The 12,074-nt window shown below is 39.5% G+C and overlaps 1 protein-coding gene and 2 non-coding genes across 5 annotated transcripts; 2 read left to right on the forward strand and 1 right to left on the reverse strand.

Moving 5' to 3' along the window:
* Positions 1-260: 260 nt before the first annotated feature.
* Positions 261-7,574, forward strand: tmem132a (transmembrane protein 132A). Of its 3 annotated transcripts, XM_028978705.1 has the most exons (12): positions 264-620; positions 949-1,043; positions 1,145-1,359; positions 1,444-1,653; positions 2,434-2,945; positions 3,024-3,176; positions 3,268-3,463; positions 3,548-3,691; positions 4,899-5,101; positions 5,277-5,502; positions 5,697-5,888; positions 6,357-7,574. In XM_028978705.1, the coding sequence occupies exons 1-12, from the start codon at positions 616-618 to the stop codon at positions 7,167-7,169; spliced, it is 2,964 nt and encodes a 987-aa protein (XP_028834538.1). In that variant the 5' UTR covers positions 264-615; the 3' UTR covers positions 7,170-7,574. The 3 variants fall into 3 exon arrangements, with proteins under 3 accessions (XP_028834537.1, XP_028834538.1, XP_028834539.1); XM_028978704.1 differs by having other exon boundaries at positions 261-620; positions 2,434-3,176; XM_028978706.1 differs by lacking the exons at positions 264-620; positions 949-1,043 and having other exon boundaries at positions 1,232-1,359; positions 1,511-1,653; positions 2,434-3,176.
* A 1,151-nt stretch (positions 7,575-8,725) lies between these two features.
* On the forward strand, positions 8,726-8,797 carry trnam-cau (transfer RNA methionine (anticodon CAU)). The gene has a single exon. It is a non-coding gene; the product is annotated as a tRNA-Met (tRNA).
* Positions 8,798-9,057: 260 nt separating this feature from the next.
* On the reverse strand, positions 9,058-9,130 carry trnak-cuu (transfer RNA lysine (anticodon CUU)). The gene has a single exon. It is a non-coding gene; the product is annotated as a tRNA-Lys (tRNA).
* Positions 9,131-12,074: the final 2,944 nt, after the last annotated feature.

Genomic DNA, 12,074 nt, shown 5'->3' on the forward strand with positions numbered 1-12,074 from the left:
TGTGTGTGTGTGTGTGTGTATATATATATATATATATATATATACACACACACACATACACACACAAACATGCAATAAATTATATTTGAAATAAATAGATTTACAAAGAATCTTTACTGCTCTGGGGAAATTCATTCGACGTTGTAAAAATGTGATGAGGATGAGGGAGTTAACTTTGCTTTCTTATGAAGGTGACTAATCACACTGAAAATAATTCTATTTAAATAAAAGGCAGACAACCAAAAGAAAAAAGGAAGATTGAAAATCAGGTGATGTGGGAGGGAGTGCTAGAGTAGGGATTATTCACCATTTAAATGAATAAATCCGTATTGTGTTAATCTGCCACAGAGAGAGGGGGCAAAAAATGAAAAGAGAGGAGGAGATACATACACTGACACAACTAATATATCAAATTGAATGAATAGACCACAAACTAGAATTTCTAGAAATATAAACATAAAAACATCAAGAAATATTTATTTAATATGAAAGAAAAGACCTTTGATCTTATTTCTTTTTGACGGAGGATGAAACGGAATAGTCACCAAACTGAACCAAACTGTCACAAAACTGCACTGAAGTGCAAAAGTAGAAAGACTTGTGGGACTACTACAAATGAGGTAAGTAATAATTCATATTAACAGGACAATTCTATGTGATTTTTTAATCCCACATAGCTAAAACAGTGACAGAAACATAGATATTAATTTATGCATTATTGTAAATTTCCCACTTGTGGGACAAATAAAGGATCATATTATCTTCTTTGAACGCAGCATGCATATTTCTTGTTTAATGAGTAATGCACTGCAAGACTACACAGGAAATAACTGGTGCTACAATTGCACAGTATGTGCAAACAATATATGCAATTGTCGTTGGGTTAGTTTGCAATTCTACCTAATGTCATTGTAGCATTTGTGGTATTATGTGGTGTTTGTGCTGCAGGGATACTGTAATGGATGCTGACAGTTGCCGATCTCCCTGTAGGAGTGAGGACATCATGGAATTATTCATCCTTCTACACTGGTTCTGTGCACTTGGTGAGGTTATTAAAATATATATTTTACATTGATCTTTAATGTTATTTTTGGATATCATTGTATAATGATGCTGTTTTTTTTTTTTTTTATTTCATTTCAAGCTTGTTCCCAGCCACCACCCTCTCTTTCACTCCCTGCCCATATCACTGTCCCTTCACCATGGGATGCCCTCCCCCTTTTACACTCAGATCTAGGGGACCTGTTCTCCAACTCCAGCCCATTTGCTTTCACTCAGTCCTTGCTCCTTTTACCTCCTACTGAAGAAAATTCTAAAGCTGGAGTACGGGCTTCATTTGGCCCTTATTCTGTCACGCAGGTACAATAAAAAAAATCTAAATTCTGCCTGTCTCTGCACGGTATCCAGTTGCCTTATTGCTGCTCTCTTTTTTTTCTCTTTCAGCTGTTGTCTGAACCTGTGCCAGCCCTTTCCCCTCTTCTGTCTGCATCTCTTCTGACAAAATATGTAGGGTACGATAGGGAGGAGTACAAAAGGGAGAAGTTTGACGTGCAAGTGTTATTTCATATGCGCGGCAGTGCCAACAGAGGGTCCTGTGTCACGCTACATGCTTTCAAAGAGACAGAGAATCAGAGGGGCTCCTGTATCATTCAGGTAAAATATAGTTTAATTTCTATTAAAAAATATATTTGTTCACTTCTGTAATGCCAGAACAATTGTAACATTACTGAACCTGACAGTAATTACATTCAGAGGTTTTCCTAGTCTTTATTTCAATGTTTTATTTTTCAATTTTACAATTCTCACCAACAAATAGAACAAAAATCAGCTGTCAAAAAATAGATTTGGGAATATTGTGACATTTTTGTAATGTCAAAAAAATTTTCCTTCAGTTTTAAAATGCTGCATCAGTTTGAGATGGTAAGAAAAGAGAAGAAGCTTAACTGTTTATGCGAAAGTGTTTCCTAAACTGGAACCAGATCTTATGCAAGAGTTTCACTACAGGATTAATGATGCGTGGGGATGGCTGTGTAAGTGCAGGACAGCCCATTAATGACACAGGAGAAAGAGGAGGGTTACTGCACAGCTCCAAGTAGGCCCAAACAGGGTCAAGATTGTAATGCCAAGTAGAGAGACAGAATATTAATTTGACAATTATTGCTGCCCATTTCACCATATGAATGTAATAGATCCATAAAGACTGAAATGGACTCCAAAGAATTAGACAAATATATTAAAAGGTCACCTAAATAAAGTGACACCTTATGAGTTTTATAAAACTGGGTCACACCTGTAATCCTCTCATCTTTACCCTGTTTTATACCACAACCCAAAAGGAAATAACTGTATGTTACAGAGTCTCTAGGATTTTTAATAGTATTTTTATGCATTTCCGGTGCATTTTGTGTTAACTTTATTCTTTATTTGTTTTAGCCTCCGTTAGGTTTGTGTGTAGTTTCCTTGACCTTGCCCAAAGACTGGTTTGAATCCGAAGAGTGGCACGTCAACCATGGCCAGAATCACAGGCAGAGGCATGGAAACAGACACCATACGCACAGCCACAACCACAGACGACATCAAAACTACATTGCCGGTGCCATCAGGAACAATCCTAATCAGCATACACAACATATCCAGCTCTATTACTCCTCATTTGGTACTGCGTCCAACCTCAGACCCCTGCCCACCGGCTGTGAGGCCAACAAACCAGATCAGTCACAGAGTAAACTCTACTACATAGGCTCAGTACCTATACAGGAGAAGGGGGACCAGATGAACAAGACTAGACAAGGTACAGGGTGTTCAGGGGAGCAGGAAGAAGAGGAGCTGAAGTTAGATTACAATGTGATGGTTCGCCATCACAGAGGACCTGTCCGTGTTGGTCAACCAATAAGGATGTCTGTAAATTTGAGATCCAATTTTACGGGCGACTCCATAATTATCAGGTACATATTCATGAACATTGATACTTTACTGTCAGTGAATGTGGATTTAACCCCTGTTTGTCTGATTTGCTGCTCTAGGCTTAAAGTTAAAAAAGGTTTGCTAGCTTTTGATGCACAACCATCAATTATGCCTGGACTCTGGGCAGTTGACTTGGAAAGGACCACAGGTTCCAAACATGATACTATCTCTATAATATGTCAGAGAATTGGAACTCTGATAGACATTTACAGGTATGACTTCTGTGCCTTCACAGAACAGATTTCTATTCAGTAATTCCTATGATTTCCTGTGGTAAGGACTGCAATTCTCTTTGTGCTATAGTTCCAACCAGCTTCGTCAGGTCACCTGTCTCCTGGTGGATGGCTTGCAGAATAGCTTTGGAGTTGCCATGACAGTGACTATAACTTGGTGGGTGGAGTACTCAAGTCGTAACAGTGCTGCATCCCCTTATGGAGCTGTAACAAGCTTCATCTCTTTCACTGACCGAGAAATGAATGGCATCGCTCCAATTACAGAGGTGGGTCAATGTTTTATGTTATTCTCATTCAAATTGAGGTCTTATCATCTGTCATCTAAATCTAAGTTTCTATGTTATTGTTAGAGCAACACAATTATCAACACAGCCATCTTGACCAGCCAACCTGTGTCACTTCCCGTCATTGTGCTGGGTGTTGGGAATGATGGGAAGGTATCTGATGTCACATCTGCTGTGCTGTGTCATACTGAAAATGAAGATATTATAAAGGTAGCACCTTGATCAGAAACATTTACATGATTTGGCTGGGAGAATGTCATGAAAGTGTTGAGAATGCTTTGGACTAATTTGACACTTTGGTTGACTGTCCTAATTTCTTATTCAGTCAACCCATATGCTCTAGATAACCATGGACATGAGCCTTAAGCACTTGAACCCAGTGTATGATAGTCACTTTTGTATTCCAGTGTTGGTCTTTGGTGGTGTCATCATTATATTTCTTGCCATTGATTTATGTATTCTCCTTGCTGTTGTGTTTTGTCTCTCTCCTAATGCTCCATCCTTGTTGGTATTGCTAACTCTTCATAACACGCTTAGCATATGGCTAGATTTCTTTTTATTTACGAAAACTGACATGGCACATTTTGTATCCTTGAGACATATAGTCTCTCTCTCCTTCATAGCATTTTTCTTATTTGGGACTAAGCCACGACTTCCAGGGGTTCTCAGTTTTCTTTTTTTGGTAAATATCTTTTGGTGGTAGAACCAGCATCCTTGAAATGTGACCTGACCAGGATGTGGGGTCATGGGTGGTATTGGCCTAGTGGGTTAGACACTCGCCTATGAACCAGAAGACCTAGGTTCAAATCCCACTTACTACCATGTGTCCCTGAGCAAGACACTTAACCCTAAGTGTCTCCAGGGGGGACTGTCCCTGTAACTACTGATTGTAAGTCGCTCTGGATAAGGGCGTCTGATAAATTCTGTATATGTAGGTTGCTTGCTAAGTCTTTGTTAACTTTTTTGCTCTTCCTTTGACCCAGTGTAGCCCAAAGGTCTCCAGACTGACTGCTCAAAAGCCAACCTAATTAAAATATTAATAATTTATTATTTTTTTTTAAAATCCTATTCTGTTAACCCATTACCATGACAGGACCTGATAAACAATAGTCAAAAATAATCACACAGACCTATACTTCATATACTGCAAAACCAGTCATTATTGTTATTTATTTATTTGTCAATGACATGTTAAATGTGTTTGCAAGACAGCCTACAATATTTTGGTTAATATTCTTATTACAATCATACAAAACAATCTTTCTATTTAAAAAAACACTTTTATTATAGAGAGAGGTTAATTAGACTTTCCTCCAAAATTGCCATTGAAATATGTAATCTCTGGCCACTCATGTAATCCTATTCCACTGATATTTCATAAATGTTAATGTCTCATTTGAAATGTATTGATTGGCAGGTGTCAAGCGACTGCTCCCTGCTCTTTGTGGACGGAAGTGAATCTGGAATTGGCAGTACCTGTGTTGGCGTTAATTTTCATATGGGAACATTCAGTGGATCTCTTTGCCTTTCTGTCTGGGCTCCAGTAGTCCCCCTCCGCATTTCTCTCTCAGACCCAGTCCTCAGTACCATAGATGGCTGGAGCTACCACACTGAACACGGGTAAAAGCCTGACTCGGGACTGTAATAAACTGTTAATGCCCTCTACTGGTAGGATTATATATAATATGTTTGATATATAATTGGTTTCATGTCGCAAGATACCTTGTTGAAATGTAAAATTCTAATATTATTGGTATAGTATTTTAACTCTCTTCCTCCACTTTGATTATTACAGCTGTACTCCAGTTTTTCAGAGATCCATTGTGCGAGTTCAGGCTCAGTTCAGTGCCCAACCATCTAGTCGGGACAGTCAAATCTCTTACATGCTTGGATCTCCTGAGTGGTTTGTGGATGTCACCGAGCTTGTTCAAGACTGGCTGAGGGTTGAGAATCCATATGTAGCTGCCATAAACAAGCAGGGCTATTTGATTGGTTTGGAGCCTGGAGTAACATCAATAAATGTTCGTATGTTTCTATTTTATTAATATGTAAATGAATAGATAGATAATAAAATACTTGGTGTTGAGCATTCACAGAAATCAATTGTCTCAAAATGTAGTGTATCTATCCAAAAAGGAAATTGTAGTACCATTATTCAGTTTTCATATATTCCATCATTCTCCATGATTTAAAAAAGAAATGCTGTCCCTTTCAGATAATCTCGAGCCAGTGGGATGGTGTACTAGGAAGTGCTGAAGTATTTGTTAGTGCTGAGCCTGTGACTGCAGGAGACCTTTCGGTACAAGTCGTTGGTGGATTAGGCCTGTCAGTAAATTTGAACCCAACTCACCCCTGCATTGTTACAGCGACTGTAACTGCCCACAACATTCTTTACAACCTCGGACAGGTAAGCAGCTCAGAAATCAAACTCAGAATACTTTCTTCATCTTATAATATTAGGTCACAGTGGCCGCCCCACGTTTATACCAATCAGTGTTGCCATCAATCACTGCATTTGAATCTCACTTAAAAACTCACTCTTATGCTGTGCCGTTTAACCCAGCGTGAGGGGGTTCTTATATGGTGTTCTTATGCAGTGTTTTATGTGGTTTCTTATGCAGTCCTTTCTTACCTCTTTTGTTGTCTATGTTGTCATATTTCCTGTTTTGTTTTGTTGGACCCCTTGTTTAATTCAGATTTCTGCATGTTCTCGCTTATTTTATTTTATTTTATTATATCTTTATTCTTTTAACTAAACTTTTCGGTTTGAATGTACAGCACTTTGTTCAGTTCCTTTGTGGTGTTAAAGTGCTTTATCTGTAAATATGGTAACATTATACACTTCATGTTCTAAAATGTCTTACTGTTTTTTCAGGAAGCAGCTATCAGCATTTGGCTCCAGTTTAGTGATGACACAGCAATACTGATCTCTGCGTTTAGTGACCTTCCATATTCGTTAAGGCTCTCCTCCTTAGCTGAGACTGTGGTCGCTGTAACACCCGACCCATCACATCGTGTGCATGCCCAAGGGGACGGAGGAGGACCATTACTTAAAGCAGAACTCTTTGTCTCACGTTGTGAGTCAACGTCTAACCATATTGACAGTAGTACAGAGTGGGACACGGATGGGACGAGAAGACTGGCAAAGGGCTCTGGGTGGATAAGAGTGAATTTAGACAATGACCTCTGGAGTGAAAATTCTGACTTTGAGATTTTTGATGTTTCAGAAATGCTTGTGGAATCTGACAAAGACCTCTACAATAATTTTGGTGACAAGTCTGTCCTTGAAAACACAACCAGTGACTATGATGTTAATGCTGGGAATGGCATGATAGTCAGGAATGACTTGGAAAGGGCCGTTCTGACCCCGAAACATGAGGAAGGGGCTGTGTACATCTCACCTGGCACAGAAAGAGAAGGAAAAAGGCAGAAGCAGGGTGATAAGGAACTGGAAGTTGGGTTTGGGGCAGTCGCCTCGCTCCTCTGTCTCTTTGTGTTCCTTTTCTTGGTCAACTGCTTGCCCTGTGTATGGCGGGAGAGACAAAAGAGGAAGCAAGAGGAAAATGAGAGTGATGTTGAAAGAATGCACTCATGCATAGAAGACAAGGACAATGACAATGATAAAGAGAATTATAAAGATATTGTAAAGAGGGAAGACAGAATTAGACAGAAAGGCGAGACAGAATGAGTGCAGTGTTGCAACTCAATGTGCCATTGGTTCATCAAAGGACGCCTTTTATTTGTCACTTGGAACAGTACAAAGGGACATTTCCAAGGGTTTCTTAAGATTATACACTGAAACACACATTTTAAAACATGCTTTGAATAATGTTGATACTGTTATTCTGATCACATTTGGTCTCCAAATATGCATTAGCATTTCTTCTTTGTCAGTCACATAATTAATTTATTTGTTTCCTTAAACACAGCTAACAGTAAAATGCAATTCTTTCAATTATTATGTTAATATTTATTTGAATCAAAACAGGAACTCAAAATATGGATTATACTAACAGAAATAAGAAACATCTGTTGTAATCTAAAAGTTTCCAAGTGTATTAATTGTAATAAACGTTCATTTTTTTTTCTTAAATCTGTGTTGCAGTTTGTTTCTGCTTGTACAAAGTACAGCCTGAACATGCGTCATTTTAGAAAGTTCCACGTGTTACAGAAAAATGTAAACTGTGTTTTAAAATGGATGTTTAATATTTCTATATAGATATACTTTGCCGCGTTACAGTTCCAACATACATCAATACATACATATTGCCAACATCATTTATATCTCTGCACCTCATTGCACCTCATTGCTTGGCCGCAGAGTGGCACAGCGGCATACTAACAAGTCTCAACCAAATGTGGTGGGTGTTTTTATGATGATGGTGCTGGCAGAGATGTAGAACACTGACCTTCCTTGATGTGCTACACCCACAACAATTCTTCCACACCGTTTACAAGATTCCTCTACATGAACATTAGATAAATGTTCAGAGAACTTGTTGACATCAACTTCCAAAGGGCGAAGGGCACATGCCATCTTCTCTGCTTCCTGACTGCTTGAGCTGCTCTGAGTGGTGGGGTCAATTTGCATCCTCCCTGCACCTTCCCTCAACTCAATGTATGCATTTTACTAATGACATTTCATAAACAACGGGTGATGTTTTATATGTCAAAATGAAATAGAATCATTGCTTACCTTATGATAGCCACATCTGCATATGATATTTTCCCCCAACGAGGTCATATTCTCTGACTTGGTTGTTGTACAGGGGAGTCCGAGTGGTAAACCGGTACTTCCCCTGGGCAAACAGGCTCAGGATACATTTCACACATAGGGGTGTGAAATGTGATACTGTAGCACAAAACGCGCTAGGGGGACGCGCACTTTCCCCATAAAATTTTTTTTTTAATGTAAGTTTCTACAAATCTCTTCTAGATACTTCCGATGATGATTTCGACGGCGTCCTGGCCATTATATTTCCAAAAACCATCATCAAGCGTGTGGATACTGATGACTGATTCCTCGTTTGAATCAGTTCTGAGCTATATTTTTGTCGTTGTTATTATTATTATTCCAATCGCACATTTAAGAAGTCGGTTAGTATAAAGAACAGAACACAGAAACTTATTTAATAATTACATTTTTTCATAAAGAATACTTTTAGAAGAACTTGAATATAGTAGTCCATGAATATACTAGTTTAAGAAGTCTATAAATCTCTCCACGCTTCCTTATTCCTGCACAGCAGAGTGGCGCAGCGGAAGCGTGCTGGGCCCATAACCCAGAGGTCGATGGATCGAAACCATCCTCTGCTACAAATTTTTTTATTTTATTTTTTTACGTATTAACCGATTCCATCAACCGAAGGCTGATTCCTGTTTGATGGATCGCATCAGATTCGTTAAAATCAGTTCTGAAGTATATTTTTGTCGTTGTTTTTACATTATTTCGATCGCAAATTTTAGAACCAGTTACAATAAAAAATACTATTCTGCTGTATACACCGCCTATGTTACACGATTTAACATTAGCAAAATGTTTTAGCGGAAGCGATAGGGCAGGTGAAAAAATATCCCGCCCAACGTGGGGCTCGAACCCACGACCCTGAGATTAAGAGTCTCATGCTCTACCGACTGAGCTAGCCGGGCTTACGGAGGATGCCGGCGTCTGTACACCTAAACATTTCCAAACATTCACACGCTACTTTACACGTTTTTGCATTTGTTTGTCAGGAGACGTTTTCATTTTTTAGTTTTTAAGTTACTGGTGACCATAAACCCGCTATAATAACAACATTATTTAAATGAGAAGGTACAATCGCAGAAACCAGGCATCATGTTACTATTTGGTTGCTGTTTAATCCACGCGTTTATAGCGATTTAAACATTTTCGGCCAAACATTCCTCACTGTATTTATATAAACACCAAGTCCAATCCTCGTACAAGATGCGCGTCACCGTGAACATCGCAGATCAGCGTCTCAGTACAGTACGGACAGAAACTAAAACAGGCTGTAGGCTAATGATCTCGCCGGAAGAACTGATCTGCAGGCAACGAAATCATTTATTTCTGAGGTAGATTCTCACTCAAAACCACTCCTGTACATAATTACATGTCGCTGATGTGGAATTGTTAGTACTGAGGTCCACAGTTGCCGTTTCCCTGTTTTAACAGGGGGAACTTGTCACAATAGACACACACAAAATGACACAAAATAAAATGTTCCTTGTATTGCACTATGAACAACGATAAATAACTGTACATAACAGGATCAGTAAGGTGCATCATTTAAAAAGTGTGTGAGGTGGTATTGGTTGTTTTCTGGGGATGTCCTGAGTTCAATAGAACAGCTTTAGGAACAACGGTGACCTTCCTCCTCTGTGTCCTGCAGCCAGGGCATCACAGCCAGCATCTGAGGGGGAGCCACGCAAAGGCAGAGTTCAGAGGGTGTGAAGGATCTCTAATGCTCTTGAGTCCCAGCCTGCATGTCTGCTGGTCACAGATGTGTGATAAGGATCTCATAGGCAGTCCAATAATCTTGGAGCACACGTTGACTGTGCTCTGTAACCGATTTCTGTTCTGCATACTGGTGGAATGGAACCAGCAGATGATGGCGAATGAAATGACACTATGAAGGAGTAGTAAAAGGTCTGTCAAATGTCTTTCTGACTCCATAGGACTTGGCGTAGAGGTATTGCTGCTGATGACACTTTCTGAGGAGAAATTCAGTAGGTGGTCAAAGATGGTGCCCAGGTATTTATAATCCTCGAGTAGCTCTATTGGTTTCCCGTGGATGGAGGTGGTAACTTCTGCAGCCAGATCCCTCTGTTTATTAGTAAAGGTCACCACCATCTCTTTGTTGACGTCTTGTTGACGTTCAGTTCCAGACGTGAGGTGTCACACCAGTCCACAAACTCCTGCAGAACAGGACCATGGTTGAGAGAGGGCCCTGACAGCAGGGAGAGAACTGTGTCAGATTTTGCGTCATCAACACCACTGTCGGATCGATATGCAAATTGAAGTGGGTCCATCTGTGAGTTGGTGGTTCTGATTATGTGGTTCTCTACAACCCTCTCCATGGCTTTCATCACCAGAGAAGTAAGAGCCACGGGCTGAAGGTCATTCAGGGAATTTAGAACATGCGTACCTAGAACATAGGTACTATAGATCAGAGGTTCGTATTTGCTGATTGCAGGAAGGAATACAATTTTAATAAAGAATACTTTTAGAAAGTATGACTGATTCCTGTTCTGAGCTATATTTTTGTCGTTGTTATTATTATTTCAATCACACATTTTAGTAATCTGTTAGTATAAAAATACTGTATACACCGCCTATGAAGGGTGTACATATGGTGTAGAACCTTTGCCATGTGAATTTTCCAGGAAGGAAGACTGTAAGGTGGCGTTCAGGGAGGAGTTAGGAGAGGCGCTGCCAGATAGTTGGGAAATTACTGCAGAAGTTGTGTAATGTGAATGTTGTAGGCTTGTCACGATACTGAAATTTCAAGCTCGATACCAATACTAAGGATGGTACTCGTTACCACAGCGGGAGAACAAAAAAAACAAAACACAGAAACTTTTAATTATTAAATGTTTTTTTTAATAATAGAATATTTGATAAAAATATATTTGATAAAAAAAATGATAAAATGATAAAAATTGTGCCCGAATCCGAAACACTTTAAAACAGTGTTCCTGCTTTTTCTATTTTCTAGTGTAAGAATGGACATCACGGGAGCCTGCTTTTGCCTTGCATAAAAGATGTCTGCAGGGGGAGGTGTGACAATCCTGTGTCGACGGTTGTGGGCGAAGATTCGACACCCCGGTTTTTACATGCCTTTTGTCCGACGGCAACGTGTGAAGTATCAGCCGTCAGGACCGCCCACCCTCTTTGTCTTCCCCAAATGGGAGGCACCGGGGGCGTGACATCAGAAACAACAGGTTCTGATTGGTCAGTGACAACTTCCTGTAGGCCAGGGGTATAAAAGTCTGCTCACATGTGGAAAAAGGGACCTCTGAGCTTCTTGCTCAGGGGGTTTTCCATCGGAAGCCGGAAGGCTTCTGAGACTTTCTCTCCCCCTCTCTTTCTCTTCTCCCTCTTTACTCTTTCTTCTCATGTGTAGTTTCTCTGCAACATTGGTACCTTTTTACTTTCAATATTCACATGTAACTACAAAAATTATTTACCGGTGTTAATAAATTAGAAACTGTACATTTTTAACCTCTATTGTGCCATGCCTCTTTCTGCCAGGTAACATCAAATTGGAGTGGTTGAATACAGTGCTTTGTGTGGAGGGAGAAAGAGTTTTTTTCTACACACTCTATTCTCTTCTCCCACACCACATGGTCTTCACTGTTTTTACACTAGCAAGCATGTTTATGTTTGTTTTATGTTTCATTATGTTACAGAAACATTATGTATGTTCTTTGGTTTAAATTGTCTTTCATGTAAACATTGGGTCCTCAAGGTTGAAAATTGTTGTAGTCTGCCGCCAATTTACATGAACTGGCAGATGCAAAACTGGATTTTCTTTAATTACTAAATTTTTGTATCGATTTATGTTTGCGAATCGATTTTTTTGACAACCCT

Source organism: Denticeps clupeoides, chromosome 4 (assembly GCF_900700375.1).
Source record: "Denticeps clupeoides chromosome 4, fDenClu1.1, whole genome shotgun sequence".
In the NCBI taxonomy this organism is placed as follows: domain Eukaryota; kingdom Metazoa; phylum Chordata; class Actinopteri; order Clupeiformes; family Denticipitidae; genus Denticeps; species Denticeps clupeoides.

Coding starts and splice junctions, on each gene's coding strand:
- tmem132a (XM_028978704.1), top strand. Junction 1,654..2,433: donor GGGGCTCCTGTATCATTCAG/GTAAAATATAGT, acceptor TATTTGTTTTAG/CCTCCGTTAGGTTTGTGTGT. Junction 3,692..4,898: donor AAAATGAAGATATTATAAAG/GTAGCACCTTGA, acceptor ATTGATTGGCAG/GTGTCAAGCGACTGCTCCCT.